The sequence below is a fragment of the Equus quagga genome, chromosome 8 (assembly GCF_021613505.1).
Source record: "Equus quagga isolate Etosha38 chromosome 8, UCLA_HA_Equagga_1.0, whole genome shotgun sequence".
NCBI classification, from domain to species: domain Eukaryota; kingdom Metazoa; phylum Chordata; class Mammalia; order Perissodactyla; family Equidae; genus Equus; species Equus quagga.
The window spans coordinates 98561818-98587462 of NC_060274.1; the positions used below are offsets into that span (position 1 = coordinate 98561818).

Below are 25645 nucleotides of genomic sequence, written 5' to 3' on the forward strand. Positions count from 1 at the left end.
TGAAAGCTGGAGACCTTTGAAATAATGTAGGCTTCACAGGCAGAGAAAGAGAGAGGTGGAGTGAATTTGTTTAGCGGAAGCAGGTTGCCTCCTTTGAGGCCAGATCATGTGGGAAGGCAAAATCCAGCCAAGTTCTGGGTCCATTAGACAACGCCAACTATCTTTAAAAAGAAGTTTTGGCTTTGCTTGGGACTAACATATGTGTAGACCAACTTTTTAGCTTTTAAAATTTAAACCTAGGGGTCTTTTAAAGGAAATTTAATCCATGTGTTTTTGATTCTCTAAATCCTAAATCATTACCCATAAACTGTATGTCTCTCTAAGCTCTTTGATGTCTAAGAAATCTTTGAAACCGTGGAAGGCCCTTTTTGTTCCAGAAAAATAGGAAGTTGGTTTTCACTAAGGGTCAGTAAACAGCATCTTCAAAAATCGAAGTTAGTTCTAAAATCCTGCAACCATGACAGAATGGATGTTTGAATGAGTGCTAATGCATTCTTCTGATGCATTGTGGAAAATATAAGTATTTTTGAAGACCTTGCTTACCAATAGTATTCAATTGTAATCTTTACTAACCCCAAGGAAATTATTTTGGCATCACTCCTCTTTCTACTGTAATGTAAATATAAAGTCCAAATATTTATCATTTTGTCTTGGCACACAGTAGGTACTCAGTAAATATTTTGTTGAATGATGAATGACTTTTTCTTCTTCCCGGAACCTTTCAGCTAATGTCAGTCTTTCCATTCAATATCAATATCCATCTGTCATGTCTTGCAATGAGATCTATTCCGAGTCAGTGACCTGGTTCGACAAATTTTAAAAATAAGCCACCTAAGGAAATATATGACATTTATTGAAATTCATCCTGTACCATGAAGCAACTGCCTTGCAAAGAGTGCTGAAAATAAGAAGGAATTTCTAGGCTAATTTGATTAAATATGCAGTTGTTACCATATGCTTTCTCAAAATTGATTTTTTTTTTCCATTAAATGTTCTTGCCATTCTTCCTCGCACCTTGACGTGCTTACTGATTGAAAGCTATACACAGAAAAGGGCAGGTTGTTTGTATCTATAAGCAGGTTCACACAGGCTTAGAAAACATAATGCTGTAATCATAAGTTGCCATAATATAAGAGGGGAGAGAGAGAGGTACTCAACAATGAGTCGTGTTGGGTTTTACTCCAAATTACACAGATGACACATCTTTGACTCTATTATGTGGAGAAAAACACCTTCTTACTGTAGTTAGATTTCCTGTTTGTGAGTGTGTATTTTCTGCTAACTAGACTTCCCATGTGGACTGGCACAAATAGGTAGCTTGAAGTGCAGTTGAAATGCATGTGATTAGAGTCCCAACTGCCATGGAGGTAGCAACTCTTCTCTAAAAGAAAGAAAGTGGTAATAGAAGAAGGCATAGTCCTGAAACATGCGAATTGAGATCTTTCTTGATACCATGCTGTGAATTTCTAACTGCTCATCACATTTTGTCCTCAGAAAACCTTCCTAATCAAAAGTGTATTGTTTCCATGTGACATCAGGAGGCCAGAATTTGGCAATTTCTTACGTCTTGGTGTGGAGAAGAACGAAAGTTGTCTTATTATGGGCTTGAAATAGAGATTCTCTTAGGTGAACCTGGAGGTGTACTGAGTATGTATACCATCATTAAAGCTTGTTTTGAAATTTAATTTTAGATAGCTCTGTATGGGGAGTAATTTACTTATATAATTTTGACATGCTTAATTTTTATTTCAATGGTTGACCAAACCATTAGTAATAATCATGTATCAGTGTGTTTGTACACGTTCCTACTTAGATGATTTTCTAAACTTCAATTAATAGGTCTCACGCTTTGATAAATGAGCAGTCAGATGCCTCTATATTTTTACATTTTGAAAAATGTAGTTCAACTTCAATTTTTCATGATAACTCTCATGTCACAGATATAGAAAATAGATAATGAAGGAGAAGACCTGGAGGTTTTGATGGGGTATTGGATCCGTGAGGTTACGGGAGGGGAGAGGTAGGTGGACATGCTGGAGAGTCGTGGGCTTGGGTGCATTGCAAGTCGTGAAGAGAGTGTCCCATTAGGAACCAGGCTGCCACCTTCCAAGTAGGAAGAAGGCTGGTCAAAACTGGGTGGGGATCAAGGGACATCCACAGGAAGATGGCAGAGCTTGTGATAAGCAAAGCCTAAACTTCCTCCATCTCTGTCACATGTGGTTTGATATGGGGAGACCCTAGACTGTCATCTCTTCATTCCTAAATCAGACCTCTTAGTCTGTCCTTCCCTCAGCTACCAGGAGGAATGCAGGATTCTGGAGCAGGAGCAGAAAGAGTGTCGGAGTCATGCCCTAAGCACTCTATTAGCTTCTCGCAAACACTCAAATGAAATTTCATTTTCTCAAAGGAAATCATAGTATTAAAAGAAAAACCACACAATCTTACAAATGTTTTACACTATTATCATGACTGTATTCATTTTCTAGTGGATCAGAGCATTCTAATGCATTTATCACTGTTGGGACCAAAAGTCATGACCCTAAAAACTATAATCCATAATTACTTTCCATTAGAATATCATCTAGTGTAGATGTGTATTAGTTTTTCTTGCAGATATTATCTTGAGGCCGTTTCTTTGGACCTTCATTATACAGAGTTCATGCTGGCCTGTGCATTGGAGTTGCATTTTTCATGTTCTAAACACAAACTCAGACAGTGGTCTGAAGATTCGTGGAAATCATATCAGGGCCTGCCTTCCCTTCGTGTCTTTTTCTCCTCTGAGGGTCTTAGGTGGCCTGTCATCTCACTGGCCTCACGTTCAGGCAGAATCCCTCCAGCTCCTAAAGGGGCTACACTGTCCAAAGTGAGCCTATGGTCCAGCCATTATCTAGTTAACACAAAGACACCAGACAAATAGAGTCATTTAGGGCCTGTGGGAACCTTTGGGCTTAACATATTACCCTAGCTGTTTTTCTTTAATTGAGTGTAAAATAGTACAACAAATATTTTAAGTTCTATTGAAGTGTATAAAGAAGCAGCCAAGGCAAAGTTTGTTGACAGGAAAAAGGTTCCTCCTAACAGAAATCGATACGCACTTTGGACTTTTCAAAAATTCACTTTCTATCATGGCAAAGTTAAGATACTTCTAAATTTTATTTCACTCTCATTAACACACGCTGGGATTGTTCATTGAAATCTGTATGTCAAGGTCCAATGATTTTAAACATTCTTCTGGTCTTCATAGAGCTTACCCAAAAAAAATTGTTCTTTAAATCATCAGAAAAGTGCAGATAAAACCCCGGACAGTTTCATTAACGACAATGAAAGGCGACAGCCCTTGAGTCTATGTCATAAGTTGATTAATTACTTTCCAAATGTTATTAAAGATTCTGAATGAATAACTAGACGGGTGTTTAGCATCAAGGCTCGCTCACAATTCCTAAGTGGGTTTTAATTTTCAGAGTTAGATGATCATTATGTATGATTCATTTCTTTAACATCTTTGGACTGTTGGTTTTATTGGAAAGAAAAGAGAGTATCTACTTCAGTGTTTTTCTTTTTCCTGAAATTATTCCTTGCAGATTTCACTAAAACTGATTTTGAAATAAAATAATCAAACGCTGGCATTTCCTCTTAATAAAGGCCCACAGATCTGATGAATTATGTAAAAATTAGAAGGAATTCACTACACAGGTCATGATTATGGAATTATTTAATTCCCACATCTGCCTTGCTGACTGCTTGGACACTCAATGAGAACAGGCATTGTATGTTAGGATGAGTATTACCTTGAGCAAACTTTTATTCTTGTTTTGTTCATTTCCCATTTTCCCCATCCCCATTACAGTGATTTCAAATTTCCACCATTCTGTCAAGCTCTTGAATCTCTTTGGCTCCCCTCATTCTTAGTGTAATATGTTTTTGTAGTTTAGACAGTAAACAGAAGCCCATATGGTTTCCATGTCACCCATTGTTATCTCCCTGCTTCTGTCTCAAATGATAAAGTGGACTTTTCAACCTATGGTCTTGATCCCATCCTTCCCCACCAAATCGAGCACCCTGCTCCATCTATCCCATCCTCCCTACCCACCCCTCCTATCTTTTGAAATCTCCCTTACCTTTTTTCATTCAGCCCTTACTCAACTGGCTGTTTCTTCTAGAAAGAAAGAAAACACATATGTTAGACATTCTGATAGGTCTTTAATACACAGTTATCTTAAGTATTCACTCCTATTTCTACCTTAGCCTTTAAATAAAGAATTCTTCAAAATGAGTTTCTAAGTCATTTTCTCTATTCCCATTCATTCCTTAACTCATTCAACTCAAGCAGTCTGTTCCACACTCGCAAGAAAGTGTCCTCACTCTAATCACCGGTAGCCTCCTCTTTGCCACATCTGATGGATATTTTTGTTTTTAATCCCACTTGATCCCTCTGTGAAATTTGGCAGTACACATACATCTCGCTCCTCCTTTCTTGAAATTTCTTCTTTAGCTCCTGAAATACCACTCAAACTCTTCCTTTTACCTTTAAAGTTTAGATTCTGGTCTTTATGGATCCATCTGAATGCCTCCTTTCTACTTACTGAACGTGTCCATGGGGAGGTCTCACTTACCTCCATAACTTCAGATACACTGATGGACGGGTGGTTCACACATTGCTCTCTCTGATTCCCTTTTTGCTCTATACCCTCATGCCCATGTTGTTAACTACCTTATAGACACTTCCACTTGATTGACCAACAGATACCTCACAGTTATTATCTGAAGTATTATTTTGGCCCCAAAACTTTTCTCTGCCTGTTTTCCTTAGCTTTGTTTATGACACCCAAGATAGACATTTGTGTAGCAATCCTTGACTTCTCATTCTTTCCTATGATCAAAATCTATGTTAAATCATTGTCACATAAATTTTCTCTCTTTAATATCTTTCTAGTGTTGTCCTTTCTTTCTATCATATCCATACTGCCAGAGTCTTTGTTCAGGATTATTCTTTCATGTGTTAATTCATTCCATTATCCATTCTTCGACAAATCTTTACCAGGTGCCATGCGATGGCATTATGCCAGGGGCTAAAAGTAGAGCTTACAGTCTACTGAGAGATACAGGTTAAGTAAATTACAACACAACATGATAAAGTCTATACAAGGGGAAGGCAGGTTTGATGTATTAGCACATAGGAGAGTTCCTAATCTCTTACTAGAGGGTGAGAGAAGCATCAGAGAATGCTTCCTAAAAGAAGTCTTACCTAAGATGAGGTTTGAAGAGAGAGTTTGAATTAACCAGGTGAAGATCAGGGCAAAGTGTTCCATAAAGAGGGGTCCACTTGTGCTGAGACCCAGAGTGGGAGAATACATAGCTTGCTGCAACAACTTGGAGAAGGGCAGGGTGGCTAGTGCCTAGATTTCTAGGGTGGCGATGGCAAGAGGCAAGGGTGGAGAGTTAGGCAAAAGCCAAATTATGCATGGGTTTTAAGCTGTGCTAAGGAGTCGAACTGTTTTTAAACGGAAAAGTAACATAATCAGTTTGTCATTTAAGAAAGATATCTCTGGTACGTTGGTGAATGGATGATCAGGGGCAAGAATAGAGAGGGAAGGGCAGGTAGGAACCTGTTGTAATCCAGGCAAGAAGTGACACTGTCCTGACACTGCCAGTGGGGATGGAAGAAGATGGACATATTTAAAACACCTGTAGGTGGGAGTCAAGGGTGTTGTCCTGGAAATATGGGAAGTGTTAAGCACTGAGATAGGATACTGAGTGGGAGAGCAAGTTTCATGGGAGTAAATGGAGGTGCCAGAGGGAAATCCAACTGCTCCTTCTTAGTCTCTGTGTCATTCACCCTCTTCTCCCCAGCCTCTGAGCTCTGGTGTGCCCCAGCGCACAGGCCTCCTCCTCTCCTCATTCTCTACACTCCTTTCCTGGGTGGTCTCATCCAATCTCATGGCTTTTCATACCATCGATATGCAGACAACTTCCTAATTTACATCTCTTGTCCAGACCAACTCCAAGACTCAAATATTCAACTGCATACTCAACAGCCCCACTTGGATGCCTAAAAAGCATCTCAAACATAACAAAACTGAACTCCTGATCTTCTCACATCCCTGCCAGACTTGCTCCACCCACCAGCTTCTCCATGTCAGTAACTGGCAAAGCCATTCTCCCAGTTACAAAAGCCAAAATCTTTGGAGCGTTCTTGACTCCTTTTTTTCTCACACATCTCATATCCAAATCCATCAGCAAATCCTGTTAGCTCTGTCTTCAAAATATAACCAGAGTTCAGCCCCCTCCCATCACTCACTCCTTCCTCTCTGACCCATCGCTCACCTGGACTAAGGCAGCAGCCTCTCAACCACCCTCACTTCTCCATTTTTGCCCTGTCCTACCCCGTGCCACGAGCAGTCTTCTCCCACGTGCGGTCAAGGTGATGCCAATTCCAACATAATCACTCCCTTGCTCAACAATTCCCCATTTCACACCAATAAAAGCCCAAGCCTCACAGTGGGGCACAGGCCCTGTGTGCTCTGATTCTTTCTCCTCTTTGATTTCATCTTCTGGTCACTAAGGTCCAGGCTTACTGGCCCCTTTGCTGTGCCTCAGACACACCAGGCATGCTCTCAGTTTGGTCCTTCTTGCCTCTGACCAGAAATCTCTTTTCACATCTCAGATGGCTAAGTTCTCTCCTCCTTCAACTCGTTCCTCAAAAGCCACCTTCTCGATTTTTCAAAGCTACTGATCTCTCCCACCACCTTCCTTCTGGGTACTCCTGATGCCCCAACCCCTCTCTCTTTTTTTTTTCACCTGTAACACTTATCAACTTCTAACATACAACATGATCAACTTAATTGTTATGTGTATAATTTGTTGTCTGGATCACCCTCCGAGAAACTAAGTTCTGTAAGAGCAGGAATGTTTGTTTTGTTTACTGGTGCACTCCAAGAACCTGGCACATAGTAGGGCCTCCATAAACATTTGTCAAGTTTAGTCGTAAATAGCTGTTGGACATACAAAACTGATGCTTGAGAGATGGGTTTCTGGACTTTCTGGAGATCTGGGAGTCTTCATTCTATCATTAATCTTCATTCCCTATTGCCTGAACAGATGCAGTGGCCTTTTGGCATGTCTTCTGGCCTCCAGTCCACTCTCTACATTGTCACCAAAATTATCTAATATGGTATGCTGATTTCCATCTTCTCCTTGAAACCTCCCAATGACTCTCCACTATAGATAAGGTGCAGGCCCCTCAACAGGACATAGAAAGGTTGCTGTGATGTGGCCCCAGCCTAACCTTCCAGCTTCACCCACACTCGGCCCAGCCCACGCAGCCTCTATGCCAGTTACAGCATTCCGAACAGCCCTGCACATTCTCCCTGAGGTGCCTGTGTGTGGGTCCTCTGTCCCAAGTGTCTGTCCCCTGCCTCAGCCATGCCTGAGCAACTCCAATTTATCCTACAATGCCCAGCTCTAGTAATATCTCCACTCTGAAATACTCCTCAGTCCCACCTCTGCCTGCCGTAGTCAGCTCTTCTCCCCTCTGTGTTCCTCCAGGGATGTGCACCTGTCCTTGCAGCACCGCCTGGAGTGCAGCGGGCTGGGGTGCTGGGACTGCCAGCCAGTGAGCAGCACCTACATGGTTGAAAAGGGTTTTTTTCTTTTTGTGTCTTGCCCTCTCTTCTCTCTTTCTGTTTCTCTCTCTCCCTCTCTCTCCCTCAAACACACATACCCTCCACACACGCACAAACTGCCCCGATTTTTCCTTGAATTGATCAGTTACATAAACAGAGTTGTTTTTAAGTTGCCCTAACCTTTTGATTTATTGATTTTGTAAGATTCAGAGTGTTTACTGAGTTTTAGAAATTGGATTCTGTACTCACGTACTTATTTTTCTGTACTGTTCTATTTTTACTAGGATAGCTTTGCTTCACATTCTCTATTCGTTTAAAAGTAGTTAAGATTTTGGTAGAAAGTTTTGGCTGCTTTTTTTGTTGTTGAGGTAATGTGGATTTATAACATTATAGAGATTTCAGGTTTACATCATTATAATTTGACTTCTGTATAAACTATATCGTGATCACCACCAAAATTCTAGTTTCCATCCATCACTGTGCAAGTGACCCCCTTTACCCATATCACCCTCCCCCACCCCGTTCCCTTCTAGTAACCCCATATCTGCTCTCTGTATCTATGTGTTTGTTTATTGTTGTATTTTTATCTTCCACATATATGTTCTTTATTCTCTGATTACATATTGAACTCAACATAGTGTTATTTATATGCTTTTGATTTTTCTCCCAACACTGTTAGAATTGCATTATGTTCACCGAAGGAATCCACATCTGTACAAAATATGGCCAGGCTTGGCTGTTCCTTCCATTCACAGTGTTTTCATGATTTCTAGAACTTTTTTTCTACTTTGCCTGAAAAAGGAAATGTCATATACTAACAAAATTCACCTTGAAAAAGATCCCTAGTTCATTCCACTGCCAGAGAGTCTATTTGCCGAACTGATTTCCAAAAAAAGTTCTCAGGTGTGAGCAAAATGGAATCCAGACATACCCTAAGAACTAAGTGAAAATAGTCAACGCCCACCTCGTTTGACCACTCCCCATTTCAGGGCCAGCGCAGGGCCTCTGGCACTCTTGTGCCTCTCCCTTTTGTCTCTTTGCCTTGATGTTGATTTCTCTTTCTTTGCGTGACAGCCACCGTGACAAGAATGGGGTCCATTCACCACCATTGCTCTGCAGCCGTTTGATTTCTGCTTTAGGTAACACCAGAGGAGATGAATTCGTTTTATAATCCCATCCTAAGCACAGTTCCCCTCATTTGGAATTTACCATGCCCTATGCCGAGAACATTTTCAAACACTGAGGGAGGGAAATGTCTGATTCATTAGTGAGTAATGTACCGGCTTCCTCTCCAACTTGTCTCCTTTCTGGGGTTCACATTCTGACTGTTCAGTCAGGTTTATCCTATTCAAATTCTGTATTTGAATGCAACTGGAAAAGGTTACTAGACTTATTTTATTTTAACTTACGCACTTAGAAAGATGTTTCTCAAATGTGGTTTGTGGATTCATGTTATTCAGTATTCCTGGATTAGTTGAACAAAATCTGGTAGCACTTCTGCACACTCTGAGCTACAAAATTACAACTATCCGTTAGGCTGAAAAATATTTTTCAGTGCTTTTATAGGATTTCAAGCATCTTAGCACTTTCTTAATGTTGGGGGAGTTCAACCTTCACATTTTCAAGGACAATGAAACATTCTTGTCTGACCTACAACTTATTAATGGAACAAAAGCCTATCCATCAATCAGGATTTTGACAGTTCAATGTATTTTCTGAACAGGACTCTTTACAATATGCACAATGAGATAAAACAAATGTCCTTTTATTCTTCTTTCCCAGAAGTTGAATACTTTCAGCCATTCTTAAAAGGACAAAGATGTTTACTAACAGATTATGAATGTATGAGGGATAATCTTGAGAATATAATGCAGTTCAATTCTTTTTATCTTTATTCTTACCATATCAGAGTTGGACAATGATCCCAATCATATATTACAACTAGAAAATACACAGTTGGCTTTTTCTTATGCTATGATTCAGTCATTTTCAACTTTTAGAATGTTTTTTGGAAGAGAAGGGATGCAGTATTGGATAAGAATCTGAATAAAAGCACTATTTAGGTCTCTTTCAAAGAAACAACATTTTTGTAACAATCAAGAATTAGTGTTTAGAGGAGCCCCCAAAACATTAATTATAACACATGAAAATTATTCTTGTACTATGTTTAACTTTTTTTCTCTTATTGCTGCCTACATATGAATTTTTAATAAAGCTTGCTTATTATAAATTAAGTATGCAGTTCAATCTAAGAATACTTTTTCTGTTTCAGAAATTCATGTCAGTGACAGGCTGCCATATACACAAATCTACAAGCACACAAATCCTTGATTTTTAGTAGAAAAAAGTCTTTACTCCCTTTCATAGTTATACCTTCCCATGATATTTAAAACCACCTGTTAGGAACAGGTTACCCTGATCTCTTTGAAAACACCATGTTTTAGATACACAGGAGCAAAACAACAACAAAAACAAAAAAAATTGTATGCAGTGTTGCAACATGTATGTGCTACAGAAACCTTGAAAATACTATTATACCCCAACAGATAGGTTCAGTCAAAATCTTTTCAATCTAAGTTCTGTTAGTAAAAACAGTGATTATGCTGTTTTTATTTTTCTTCATTTGCTTACAACTAGGATTGTAAATAGATTTATGGGACATACTTACACTAAAAAATTATTCATTGCTTACCTGTAATTCAGGTTTAATTGGGCATCCTGTATCTTTATCTGCTAAACCTCAGTGGAGGTATGGGTTCGCTCTTTAACGAGGTAAAGTAATAGTTCTTTATTTGTTGTTCTTCCTTAGTGTAGAAAGCTCTTACCGTGGCCTTTGTCCTGGAGGACTACTTAAGAAGGACCTAAAGAACTTAAAATGAGTTTAGAGGAAAACTACAAGATAGCCAAAGCGTGGGAAAATAAGAAATAACACTATTTAAACTGTAGATGAGAGGACTAAGGTAATTACAGAGTCACCAAGTATTTGGAGTGGGCTCACCCGGTGGACTGTGCCAAGTTCCTCATTTTTGATGAGGGCAGGCTAAAACACAACTTAGGATGGTAAGCATAGTAGCTATGTTTACTGAATGCCAGTATATGTTGCATAATTGAATCCCAGTATCCCTCATTATCTCTAATCCTCATGGCCCACCCATAAGACATGTACCATTATCCTCAGGTTTTAGCTGAAGAAACTGACACTCAAAGACAGAGGTACGTAAATGGTAAAGCCCAGATTTACATCACATTGAAATTGGTCTGACTATACTCTCTCCACTGTGCCCCACCTCTTCTCCAGAAGGTTTTATGAGCTGTTAGGAAGAATGTTGTCACTCAAACCAGTCTGTAAATATTAGACATAAGATTGACTCATGGGTATTTTGGATCATTTCAGTGTGGTCATATAAAAGAGCAGTTGGATGGGCTGAAAACTGCTGAAGAGTTCTTCTGTCCTTCAACTTACTGTTACAAATCATTGTCAAGGCCTGGCTGCATTAGAAGGGATTTTTGACGTGGTGTATTGTTTCACCTTTCTAAAGTCAGTTTAGGCTTTTTTGATGATCGTAACACTGTGTTAAGTCTTTAGACATAAGAATCAAATGTCCAGCAAAGCATGTTTTAAAATTTGCTTTCTCAGCGGCCCAGTAGATCCATTCACTTTTCAACTTAGGTTACACATTTAGATTTTTGGTGTTTATCTTGCTATCTTCTAGTCCTTGGACTGTACACTTTTTGAGGGTGGAATTCTCAGTATCTAGACAACAGTGTGGTATGCAATGGGTGCTCACAAATATTTGATTAGTATTGTGTGATATAATATAACATGACTCTTTATAACCAGTGAGTGTTTATAAATACAGTATTTTAAATGTCATCAGGAATCTCCTATCGGAATCTTCTTTCCTTAACTTTGTTTTTATGGGCTCACTTTTAGAGTTAATGGGAATAATATAAATGTAGAAAGGGCTAAGAATTTTCCTTAGGATTTCACTCTGGCAAGTCCTCCTGGAGATTTACCCGTGACTGTTTTTATGACTGCAATTTCCTTAATATGGAGTCTCGGCAATTTCCATCATCATAAATCCCTTTTATACACTTAAAAGCAGAATTGAAATGTTTTCTAGTTTTTATACCTTGACTCTTCACTTAGATATGTTATTTCTATCTTGAGATTATGTTAAGTAACTATTATAGAAGAATTTGAAATTATATAGTAGGAAAAAGCTAGTATACCACCTCAGAAATTTTAACTAATATATATAATTCCAAATGCAAAGTGAAATATTTAAAGTAATTATTCAAGTGAATAAAGAAACCATCTTTTTCCAATTACTTGAGTATTTTACATAAAGTTGCTTTTATGCGCTTGACTTTGTGTTTGAATTTGCAGGTTTTTAGTATCTTCAAGTGGATCTTATTTGGTCAGGACTTTTTCAGGAGCAAGGAATAAAAGAATCACAATGAAACTGCTGATTACAAAAAAAGAAAAAGGAAGAAAGGAAGGACAAAAAATTATACTGGTTCCCATTAGCTTAAGACTTGGTGGATACAGATGCTCGAACAATAACGTCAGTAACCTGCCTTTCTCCATGCCCGGGATCTCCTGCCCCTTGGGTCAGTGTCATGCTCAGGCAGGCTTTCTTCACGTAGTGGCAACTGCACTAATCAGACACTCCAAATAACATCATCTTTAGTGCTCGTGATCTTTGAAGGAGAGAGGTCTTCTCCCAGTAACTATATTAAATCCCAAAAAAGACTCTGATTGACCTTACTTTGGTCACATGCTCCCTCCTGATGAAGCTCTGAGTCAAAGGAATAGAGTTCATTGAAAGGCCAGCCTGGTTTGCAAGCTCACCTTGTGGTAAGGGAGGTAGGCCATGTGATTGACAGCCCCATTCGATAGAGGAGGGAGAATTTTCAAAAGCATCACTAATAGTAGAGACAGTGGGGGCTGGGCAGGTAAAAACAGATGTTTATTAAAATATTACACTTTTTGAATAAAAATCTTTTCCAAGAAATGCAAATAATTTGAAACAGTTCAAATAAGCAACATACTTAAACAAAAGGCATTAGAAATATACTCAGAACTAGATTGCATCATTATCACATTTAAGATAATATTTTATCCTCTTTGAATCTCAGTTTTGTTATCTGAAAACGTGGGAATTATCCTTAACCTTCTAAGAAATCATGCAGATTAGAAGAGATGATACTTGACAGTGTCTTGTAAACAATAAAGTACTATCTATATAGTTATCAAATATTATGATTTCTGGGAAAATCAATAAGAAAGCAAAGTTACCTGTGTTAAAGTTTGAAAAGTCTCTGTCTTAGAAAATGTATTTCATTACACCTGTTTTGTTTTTTCCTGAGGAATCAATACTTGAATACAACACATGTAGATGCTTTTGCAACAGGTTCTTGCTGATGATGAGGACCGTGATGGTGACAGTAATGGTGGTGATAGCCATAGATAGCTATTCAATGAATTCTTAGAGAATTAAATGTATTGCTAGATTTCGAGGAGATGAAAAGACCAGTGTAAGCTAGTTTAGTGAGAAAAATAGAGGCAGAGAGATGGCAGACAGAGTTGAATAGCTGGTCTTAAGTTTAGGCTGAGCTGCTGCTCAGCAGCTAACAGAGCAGTACTCTTTAAAGGAAGTACTCCTAAATACCAATGGTTTAATGACCACGGTGCCATTGAGATAATCACTCCCAGGAAATGTTTTGCCAGTGAGATTATCTTAACTATCAACTGAAAAGAAAGAAAGAAATGTTTTATGGATGATTCAGTTTCACCTGCTATGTGCACATTTTAAGAGAATGAATTAGTCTGTTTGAATCATCTTTACGTGTTCCTTTTAGTAAGGAACTCAAAGTTGGCTAAGTGGCCAGCACTGTTACAGGAAGAAAGGAAGAAAAAACAGAAACAGTAAAAAGGCATTCTATATTGACAGGCTGTTTCAGGCACATCACAGGAATAAAGGTATCGAGACAAAAATATACGAAAAGTGAAAGTATTTTTGGAGTCACTATCAATATACATATTAAAATTGCTCACCCAGCACGATCTGGCAGATTATAGAGATAGAGAAGAGAGAGCAGTACGTGCCAACCCAGTGGCATTGAAGTAAAATCTAATTGTACAAAAACAGTCTCAGAGCTGAAAATTATGAGAGTTCGAAAATACTTTGGAGTTCATTAGTTTAACCCAGGAATATGCTTATAAATATTTAATAACCATCCCTCCAGGGGAGGAAAAAAGCCCTGATTTGTGCAGTGTTTTCCATTTTCTTTCATGTCAATACTCCCACCATGGCTGATTTCAAGTTACCAAGACGAGGTCACTGAACGCAAGTTGGGAAAAGATAGGGCACAATAGGCTGTCATGAGCCAGTGTCAGAGGCTCCAGCACACAACTGGCTCAACAGTACAATTTCACAAATTGGAAAGCAGCTGAGGCCAAAGGAGTTGAGTGACTGGCTTTGAGTCATGCGACTATTTAGCTAAACTGCTGCAGCTAAAACTCAGGTTCTCCCCCACGCCGCCCCTCAGTATTGTGAACAGATGATGAAGAAAGGACCATGGCTGATTGATCGGTGAACCCGCCTGGCTCCCCACCCTCGTTAAGTTCCCCTTTAGGGGCCCCTATAGACCTTTCCACATTGAGTTTAAACTGTGGTCTGTCTGTCTGCCTTCCCTACTAGTCTGAGATCTCACTGACAATTGAAAAATATTTTATTTTTGTGTCTTCAGCACTCTGCACAGTATCTAGAACAGCAAATGCTCAAAAAAATATTTATTGAGGGCATGAACAAACAATAATAATAGAGAACATTTATTGGCCTACTCTGTGCCAAGCCCTGCTCTTAATGGCTTTTATGCATTAACGTATTGAATCCTCAGAGTGACCATCACATCAAGGTAGGTACTATAATCACTCCCATATTTCAGATGAGAAAATAGAGGCTCAGAGAAGTTATTTGCCCAAGGTCACACAGACAGTGAATGGATTCAGAGCCTGCAGTCTGTCTCTAGAGGCTGTGCACTTGACCACTCAGCTGTCACTCAGTTAACTGGCATTGTTATCAGGGTGCACGGCTCAGTAACAAACACTCCCAAAAGCATTCCTCCATTTCTTATGAAGGACACACACAGTTCCTGGAGAAGGTCTCATCTGACCAACACACACCATTGCTGATGGGGAAGAGCCTTAATTGGAATGATCAAGGAAATAGGATGTATAAGTTTTCTTATTATCTGAGGATTAAACGGAAACTCATATTGTAATTAAAAATCCTGTTGTTGACAATGGGCCCTAGTCCTATTTTTTTGCTTTAATAAAAAAATTACCCTGTCTTTGATTTCTCCATCTGAAAAATGGCATCACCGTTTGCTAGCAAGAGACTATAAAGAAGGTGTGGGAGACTGGGTTGCCAACTCCAGGGGTATTCTGCAAGTTTCTTTGCTTAAATAAAAAAAGTCTCCTCCTTCCCTACTGATTTTCTTATGATTTTCCATCTCATCAAATGAAATAACAAAAAAGCCCGTTAGTACGTTTGTACATTTTCTTGGATTCCAGTTAATTGACGTCAGTACCATGAATGACTTATGTACCAACCTTAAGATAAGAACCTTATTTTTAAAACATAGTATAATACCTCAGATTTTTTAAAAAACAAGATAATTTTGAAGGCTCTTTCAAGAAGCTTAGAAGAAAAAAAAGTCATTCACTCTCCACGCTACGTTAATGGGCATCAAGTAAGATGCAAATTGGCTACAATGCTTTTTTTTTCTTTTGGCAGTAATGGTTCATTTATTTTCTTCCTTTATTGTTTTTCCTAGAGAAAAATATGGTGATAAATTATTTATTAGGCTAATGTTCCCAATTTTAGAAGATACGCTGATACTATCGAGAAGTACATTTAATTTTTCCACATAATACATTCTAGAAGGCTTCAACGTGTATTTGCAGTTTATTTACAGTTTGTATTTGTCTTCTCATAGGACAGCTTGTCCCAAATCCTTTTCTTCTACTCCTTGTCATTCCCTCTACCAGCACCCAAAATTTTCTAGTACATTTCAAAACAATGAGGATTATATATAAAAATAGCAAGTACAACACCCTACGTTTATGTTTATATACGCTAAGTAATCAAGTGCTTTCAAAGATGAAATCTGTTTTTGATACTTAAAACAGCCATGTGAGGATGCTGGACCCTGGGACTCAGAAGTGGGTGAATTGCCTGAAGTACACAGGCGGAGAGGGAAAGGGCCAGATAATTAGGCTTAGAGACCAGAGTTCCAACTGTCTAGCTTCTGCTCCAGTCCATGCTCCCTCTTAGCTCAGGAAGCTGCTTCAGTGTGAGTGAAGCCCTTAAGAGCCCAGACGGATTCCTGTCAGCCAGACGTGGGACTGAATCTGGTTCTGTGTGACTTTTGGCAAGTTTGTTCGTCTGGAAATGGAGAATAATACTACTTCCTACTGCACAGGGTATTAATGAAGAGTAAATCAGAGGGTTCAGCAGAATGCCTGGCACCTGGTATGTGCTCAATGCATGTTACTGTTATTTTTATTATTATATGGTTTGAACCTCTTCCAATTCTTTACCTTAATGAAGCTTTGCTTTGCCCTCTGGTCCAACTATAATTTTCTAGCCTTTAAAGCCTGTATCCCCAATCAGATGCCTTCACTTGGACCCTGAAATTCATGGTGTCCTTGACCTTCTGCCTTGGGTTTCTTCCATACCTCACAATGTGAAGAGGAAGTCATAATACATTGTGCCTTATCTTAAAGGAGCCCTCAGAGCTACTGTGCAATCCTTTCTTTCATTCCTTGCTGACCTCAGTCTGCCTGCCCTGCTGTAGGTATTCTGAACCTCCTCCACCCTGAAGTCCCTCCTCTGGAACCATCAATTTCAGCAGATGGTCATATACCCTAATTTGTTTTTAGAACATTGAGATCATATGCCCTGAACTCCTTCAGTGTCCCTGTATCTTTATCTGACTTCTCCTCCTCTCCTGCTGTCTCAGAAAGAATGACCTCTCGGGGGCCGGCCCCATGGCCAAGTGGTTAAGTTCACGCTCTCCGCTGCAGGCGGCCCAGTGTTTCATTGGTTCGAATCCTTGGTGTGGACATGGCACTGCTCATCAAACCATGCTGAGGCAGCGTCCCACATGCCACAACTAGAAGGACCCACAACGAAGAATATACAACTATGTACCAGGGGGCTTTGGGGAGAAAAAGGAAAAAAATAAAATCTTTGGGGAAAAAAAAAGAAAGAAAGAAAGAAAGAATGACCTCTCTTATGTTCAGGCCTCTTGGAAATGCCTCTTTTTGCTCCTTTGGAATGTTGCTCCAGCAATTTTTATCTCCCTCATTTGCCCTCTTTGGTTTCCCCGCTTCTCTAGGCTCACCTACTTGCAGTTCTCCTGACCATGCCATGAGCTCTCTCCTGCCTCTATGTCTTTGCACGAACTGTTCTGCCACTAGGAATTCCCATTCCTCATCCTCCTTCAAGGCTCAGCTCTAGCGTCATTTCCAGTCTGGTTGGCTGCCCTTCCAGCACACTCCCATAACTATCTGTCAACCACTATGCCTCCACCAAGCGACTGCGAGCTTCTAGAGGAAGGGAACCATGTCTCTGTATTCCCAGCACCTGCCACAGTGCCTGGCCCTTAGTACATGCCCAATAAGTGTTAGTAGAAGACAAGGAGATCTACAAATAAGCATATATCTTTTGTACAATTTAAGAATAAACTCCTCTTGACCTTGATATTGCCTTCTGTTTGTCCTTCCTTTGACAAACACTACTTCTTCACCACACATTCCTTTGCAGTTTAGCATACCACTACTGAATCTGCTGAAATTACTCTCGTGAAGGTCAACAAAGAGCTCCATGTGGACCATGTCCTCCTTCTTGAGCTCCTTGCCTCACTTCTGTGACACACTGCAATATTGGCTCTCCTGACACCTTACTGAACTTACCTTCCTTGACTCCTTCACTGGTTTCTCCATTGTGAGTATTCCCTAAGATTTGGTTCATTTATTTGCCTTCTCTTCCTTCACCTTGTCTGTCCACGAACATACTCTTCGTTTTAACTGTCACCTCTGTTCAGATAACATGTAAAGTTTGTCTGTTTCAACTAGAATCCCAATTGCTCTGCCAACCCAATTTCCGAATTTTCATTCCTTCTAGTGCAGAGATGGCAAATACTTGGCACTCATGCTTCCACTTGCTGCTGTCTCATCCAGGATGCATATTGTCTCACCCAAGACCGATCGTGCCACTTTCCCAGTTAAGGGTAGGCTTCTCCTCTGTTGCTTGGCACAAATGCTCTGTCTGCTTGGAATCTTCATTCTTCACTTATTCCAGACACCTGCTTCCTAGTGAATAATGTAACACCTGCTAATCATCCACGCAGGAGAACATTTTCACTCATTTCTCAGTAACACATCAAACTCACAGTGTTTAAAACCAACTTATCATATTCCGCAGTCTTTAGCCTGACTTCTCCTACCGACTACTCTAGTTTTGTAACTTGTTCCACTGTTTCCCAGATGACTGCTAATCATTGTTGCCTTCTCCTTTGTGAGCCACCAATTTAAGTGTCAAATCTTATTTGTTCAAATATGTCTCTCCTTCATCCCTTCCTTTCTATGGGCCACCATCTTGGTTCTGGCCCTTACTACTTTGTTAAGGGCTATAATAATAGCCTTCATATGGTCTTCCCATTACCAGATTCCCCCTGCTCTAAGCCACTTTGCCTCCAGCTTAATCTTTCTAGAGTAAAACCTTGGTTATATGTCTCTCCAGCTCAAAACCCTACAATGACTTTCTGTTAGCTCTTAAATAATGTCTGCAATTCCTATCAATTTAGTAAACTAAAATTGTCTTTGATTTTCGAGTCAAAAAGATTTGGATTCAAGTTCTGACTGATATACTTATCTGTTCTGTGATTTTGAACTTATTGCTTCATTTTTATTCACTCATTTATTCAACATATATTTGTTTAACACCTACTGTGTCCTAGGCTCCATGTCAGGTACTTGGGATAGAGTGATGAGCCAGCAGGCGTTGTCCTTGCTCTCCTGGACCTCACATATTTCTGATAATCATAGTAATCCTAAGCACAGGCCATGCCTCCTTCTCTTGATGCTTTTGGCTTCTGGTTTGTGCTATGTGAGGTATTATAATACTGTGTATCAAAGTTATTTGCATGTGGATGTTATCTCTTGACCTCATTGTAGGTTTACTCAAGGGTAGGCGCCATGTCATATTTCCCATAGTGCAAACACAGAGCCGTGTACATACTGGTTGCTAAGTGAATTCTGTTGTAATTTTGTAGACCCAGGGTTAGTCTTTGGCATAGTTATAATGCCCAGTATGTTTCTAGAGCCTCCCACTGTCCTGTCAGAATTTTGCATTAAAAAAAACATGTAATAGCTATTTGGTTTCTTTTCCTTCTAAGGCCTCTCCTTTCCAACCTACCACCCTGCCTATAGCTATTATACGTAGAACTCACAGTGTTTATAACTTGTGCACTTTAAGTTTTTAAAAACTGCATAACATCCACTCATGCTTCCTAGTAGAAATATTGTTCATGTGCATACAACGGAATGTTAAAATAATGTTCTTTTTATTGTTTAGTAGCTTTTGACCTGGTAAGAACAATATATTGTTTTTCCCTGAGAAATAATTCTAGGACTTTAGTCCTGAAGGTTATATTTTATTTTATACGTTTTCGGCTTGCTGTTTTTATGTTCCCAGTGATCTTACATTAAGTTAAGCATTTGTCTATCCAAAACAATAAGTCAACTATAGCCAAATTATAACCGTACCTTTCCTCTGCACACAAAATCCTATAAACAGCATGTGATCATATTGCTTCTAGAATTTATGATTGTTTTCTTCCAAAAGGAAGCTAAATTTAGCCTAGCAATTCTACATGCTCCCAAGAAAACAATGCCTGCTGTGATTTCTAGAATAAATGAATCTGAACCACAATTCCTTTACTTGACTAACTGAGAAAGTTTCAATATCAGCCTAGTCATTAACCACAGATATTAAACCACTTTAAACAACCAGCAAGGGGTTAAGAAAGGAATTTGCTGTGTTTCTGACTTCGTTGCTGAATGAGTCTAACTTAGTTGTTGTATCGTCCTTAGTACAGAACATTGTTTGCATCTCATAATGGTTCTCTAAAATTACTTGTTCATGGCTTGAGTTCTAAAATTAAACTATGTAGAGTCATGTCCAACCACACAATGCATCTTTATGTGAAACCAGCTAGAGTTTTTTGTTTTCACTCAATGTAAAAATTCCTGTTAGGAAGCTTTGTTTGTAATACTTTAACTGGTGTAGTCCTTTCAGTTTCTTCTTCTTTGTTTCTAATGGCAACTAAACTGCTCTTGCCTTGAACATGTTTTGGCAGATAAACATCTCACCATGAAGGCACCTGCTGTGCTTGCACCTGGCATCCTTGTGCTTCTGTTTACCTTGGTGCAGAAGAGCAATGGGGAGTGTAAAGAGGCGCTAGTAAAGTCCGAGATGAATGTGAACATGAAGTATCAGCTTCCCAACTTCACTGCAGAAACACCCATCCAGAACGTCGTTTTACACAAGCATCACATTTACCTCGGGGCCACTAACTACATTTATGTTTTAAATGACAAAGATCTTCAGAAAGTTGCTGAGTACAAGACTGGGCCCGTGCTGGAACACCCAGATTGTTTCCCATGTCAGGACTGCAGCCGCAAAGCCAATTTATCAGGTGGCGCTTGGAAAGATAACATCAACATGGCTCTGCTTGTTGACACATACTATGACGATCAACTCATTAGTTGCGGCAGCGTCCACAGAGGGACCTGCCAGCGGCACGTCCTTCCACTCAACAATGTTGCTGACATACAGTCAGAAGTTTATTGCATGTACTCTCCACAAGCAGAAGAGCCCCACCAGTGTCCTGACTGTGTGGTGAGTGCCCTGGGAACCAAAGTCCTGCTGTCTGAAAAGGACCGATTTGTCACCTTCTTTGTGGGCAATACCATAAATTCTTCTTACCTTCCAGATCATTCATTGCATTCGATATCGGTGAGAAGGCTAAAGGAAACGCAAGATGGTTTTAAGTTTTTGACAGATCAGTCCTATATTGATGTTCTACCTGAGTTCCGAGATTCTTACCCCATTAAGTATATCCACGCCTTTGAAAGCAACCATTTTATTTACTTTTTAACGGTCCAACGGGAAACTCTAGATGCTCAGACTTTTCACACAAGAATAATCAGGTTCTGTTCCGTGGACTCTGGATTGCATTCCTACATGGAAATGCCTCTGGAGTGTATTCTCACAGAAAAGAGAAGAAAGAGATCCACAAGTGAGGAAGTGTTTAATATCCTCCAAGCTGCATATGTCAGTAAGCCTGGGGCTCATCTTGCTAAGCAAATAGGTGCCAACCTGAATGATGACATTCTCTATGGGGTGTTTGCACAGAGCAAGCCAGATTCTGCTGAACCAATGAATCGCTCTGCCGTCTGTGCATTCCCTGTCAAATATGTCAATGAATTCTTCAACAAGATTGTCAACAAAAACAACGTGAGATGTCTCCAGCATTTTTATGGACCCCACCATGAACACTGCTTCAATAGGGTAAGCCACACAGGTTCCTCACTTGGGAATTATGAGGTATAAATCAGAATAAGTATCAACGTAGAAAAGAATATCACGGACTTTTTAGTGCTTGGTAAACAGTCTTTGTCCAAAATATTTGCTAATTCTTTCCAAGAAGATTTAGGAGTTGAATCTTCATTTAAAAGTAAAATCATAGCTTGAGAAAAAGTTAATGTGGTAAGTAAAAGAAAATATAAAATATTTTGACAATTAGGGTTTGCATGTTTGCCAACACTTTTCAGATTATTAAACTTATTTCTCATATAACCTTTAGTAGTTCTGGTCAGATTTACACAAAATTTAACATAACAGCAATTACTGTAAAAAATAGTTATTGAGATCCCGATGCAAACTTTACAACCTTTAAGCTAAGACATTCGAGTTAATTGTGAGTTTTGAAGGCTTGTTGCTTATGAGGCCTCATTTGCTCACTGATATATAGAAAAATGATCTATATTCTTGGCATTACTTAAAGAAACTTAAAACAAAACAAAAAATATCTTCTAAAATGTTGGTAAATAAAACATTTTTAAATGTGCTAATATACCTCTCGGAATAAATTAGAAAACTAGAGAGGAAATTTTTGCTCCCACATCCCTCCTTTGGATCTTGACTTCAATCATGGACTTCCTACTTGCATAGCCATGTGTTTACCAAGTTCTAGTTTGGTGCTTTTTACCTGGTTGGTATTTGATATTTATAGATATAAATATTTTTGATTGATGATTATTTGTACTTACATGAAATGGTATTTTCACAGGAGATTTTAGGAAAATTCTTTGTTGATTTGATTTAGATATAGTAAAAACTGCCAGCTCTACCCAGAGGATTTATCCTGCTAGTTATCAGATCGCTTGGTGCCAGAGGAAGAACACCAAATTGTGAGACCATTGTGGTGTTGGGCTTTCTTGGTGTGAACCCAGATTTGAACATAAGGACCTGGCTCTGCCTCCTAACATAATGACCATTAGTGATCATAATCGGATGAGTAAATAGTCTAGCTTTTCTAAAGATGATTTAACTTTGGAAGTGTACATCTTACTTACTCTAGGAGTTTTCAGTCTAGGTAATAAAGGTTATAATTGCAAGCAGGAAAGACATTAAACATGTCCTTGATAAGAGGAAGTATATAATTTGCTGAGGAGTACCAAGGGCATATGAATTCAGAAATATTTGCTTCACTTTGCTGAAATGTCTAGGATACTTCGTCAGATGGAAACTCCATGTAATTTTTTTATAAAGCTGAAAAAATATTGTCAAGAAAAGGAATTCATCTTTTAGTGAACTAAAGACATAACTTCCTTCCCTCTCTTGTCTATAAATATACATAATATACATACATATGTATCCCAACTAAGATTATTTTCCCGTGAGTATGTTTAACATGTGTTGCAAACTCTATAAGAAGCAATGGAATTTGTCACCAGGCTGCCCCTTTTTCTTCACTAGAAAATACAAAAGAATGAAAGGAAACAAAAGGACATTTAGAAACTTGGAATTAGGAAATAAAAGTGTAATATTAATAGCATTTCAGAGAAACCGCTTTTCCTGCATCCAAGAAATTGCTTCAGAAACACAAGTTTAAAGAGTCTATTAGGAATTCCTCCAGGGCCTCCAGAGCACATGACTTTGCTAGTTAAATCTTGTTCTGTTAAAAATTAAAAAAAGACTTTACCTTAGGAGGGTTTGTTGATATCTTATCTCATTATTTTATTTTACATTTCAGCCCCCAGATGTACAAGGACTTAGCAATTCTAGAAATTCTCAAAACATGTCTGAACTTTATCCTCCTCCTTTGACCTTTCTAGTGTTCCAGGGGGAACAGAAGGGTGGGAGTATCCAGTGAAATTCAGGTCAGTTTTATCACCCCCGAAAAATGCCCAAAATGCAGCAGCCACATCTGAAACCATTATCGCTCCCATCGCAAAAATTCTTGTGGGAATCGAGATGGAACTTGCCAACATAGTCTTCTTACAAGGGAAGCCAATTTTTGAACCAGCGAAAGTCCATAAAGACAAATAACCTTCAGACCTCCTCTATTTATTTGCATGTTCATCTCTTCTGGTTACTAAAGATCAAGATCTTCTGAGAATGAGACTACCTACATTCCCGGTTTTCACATACCGGTTCCACTGAAGGCCCTCAGATGGTTCCAGTAATCAACAGACAGTCATTGCCCAGCTTCATCTTAAAATGAAGGCACCTAGAGCCATTGCTTACGCAAAAACAAAATGATTTGCAAGATCAGACCAGTTGGGAAAGACTCTAAGCAGTAGGAAAGTCCATTTTGTCTTGGCATATTTACTTGGCAAGGGTATCAGGTGACTTAATAATTTCTTGGAATTGAGTTTTGGGTTGGCATAAAGTTTGGTGAGTAAACACATGTATTGTAGTTTTGTTATTAACATCTCTTATCCACGAGATCTTGACTGGGCACAGCCTCGGAGGGGGTTTTCTGGCCTTCCTTGAGCTTCCACCATGAGCAAAAAGGGTTTCTATCACAGGATCAGACAGAGTCCCAGGAAACGGTCTTTTAAATTCTAGGGATCCAGCCGGTGTATCAGGCCTGATTGCTTATTTAAAATCACATAGTAGGTTGCTTTTCCCACTCTCACAGTTTATGAAATGTATCTGTGCAAATTCTTGTTATACATTTTCTCATATGATGACATCACTGAAGCCCTCTTTTGAGGCATCCCATAGTTTCCAAAGCACATCATCCTCACCTCTAAGTTACGTGTGCTTCAGAATTCTTTGATTCCACATGTAATGCTGTTTCTAAAAACTTATTTCAACACATGGGTACCCATTCATGTAATATTAGTGTGGATTATATTGGTTGTTCTATAAGAATAAGCTCTTCATCTTCACAATGAAACCATTTTCTGTTACTTTTTGTTGATGGTGGTAGTGGTGAGGAAGATTGGCCCTGAGCTAACATCTGTTGCCAATCTTCCTCTTTTTTCTTTTTCTCCCCAAAGCCCCATTACATAGTTGTATATCCTAGTTGTAAGTCCTTCTGGTTCTTCTATGTGGGATGCTGCCACAGCCTGGCTTGATGAGCTGTGTGTAGGTCCGCACCCAGGATCCAAACCGGTGAACCATGGGCCACTGAAGCAGAGCATGTGAACTTAACCACTAGCCACTGGACTGGCCCCACTATGTTACTTTTTTTTTTTTTTTGAGGAAGACTAGCCCTGAGCTAACATCTGCTCCCGATCCTCTTTTTTTTCTTGCTGAGGAAGACTGGCTCTGAGCTAACATCTGTGCCCATCTTCCTCTATTTTATATGTGGGACACCTGCCACAGCATGGCTTGATGAGCAGGGTGTAGGTCTGTGCCTGGGATCCAAACCGCAAACCCTAGGCTACCAAAGCAGAGCGTGTGAACTTAACCACTATGCCACCGGGCCAGCCCTCACTATGTTAGTTTTGAAAGGGATTCTTAAAGGGTTTGTTTACAATGATTTCCAACACTTCGAATTATGAGATTATACACCTACAAAGAATTGCTAAATCTTTAGTCTTAAATATCTTTGCTGCCTTTTTTACTCATTCATCATTCGACCTCTATAAGCATCCTAAATTAGTATTGACTGAAGTTGTTTTAGGCTAATGTGTATTCCCTAAACAGCACATTATTATTCAAAATAAAGTAATTAAGAAAATACCCCCATAATATGGAGATTGTACATCCCCAAATTTGGGGAGGAAAAAATCCTCACCTTTTATTTGGGGATAAGCAGTATTAAAAATTCTGTTCGTTATGGGGGCCAACCCCATGGCCTAGTGGTAAGTTCAGCATGCTCCACTTCAGCGGCCCAGGTTTGGTTCCCGGTGCCAACCTACACCACTCGCTGGCGGCCATGCTGTGGTGGCGACCCACATGCAAAATAGAGGAGGACTGGCACAGATGTTAGCTCAAGGCACATCCTCCTCAGCAAAAAAAAATCAGTTCATTTTAAACACATTAACCAGAATCTCCAACAGTATCGTATAAGGAATCTATTAATATGGCAGTTATTCCAGGAAAAACTAGAATCAATACACATTGGCCCAATTTCCTACAAATGAGAATCAATATTAGATAAGGGAATTCTTTTAAATCCTAAATCAGCAAAGATCCTGTTCCCTGAATTATGATATACTTACTAAGAGAAGTGGAATAATACATTTTAGAAAGATCTTTAATCAAAATTGAAATAAAAAAAGAGTTCTTGAAATATCTCTCACCTACCCAGAAAATACAGTTATCACATTATACTTTTTCTTGCAATCCCATTATTAAAGTTTTGCTCTCTATATAAGCATTTAAAAGAATAAAAGTAGACTTGTAGCAAATATTTTCACCAAC

At 39.2% G+C, this 25645-nt stretch overlaps 1 protein-coding gene across 3 annotated transcripts in view; it reads left to right on the forward strand.

The window, feature by feature from the left end:
- The window catches only part of MET (MET proto-oncogene, receptor tyrosine kinase), a 112469-nt gene that overhangs the window by 6520 nt on the left and 80304 nt on the right, over positions 1-25645 (forward strand). For 2 of the 3 annotated variants that reach the window (XM_046669430.1, XM_046669429.1), the window contains exon 2: positions 20058-21271. The exons of the other annotated variant lie outside the window; for it this stretch is intronic. In XM_046669430.1, coding sequence (XP_046525386.1) covers positions 20072-21271 — 1200 coding nt within the window. In that variant the 5' untranslated portion in view covers positions 20058-20071. The remainder of the gene's footprint in view (positions 1-20057; positions 21272-25645) is intronic. 3 annotated transcript variants of the gene reach the window in all.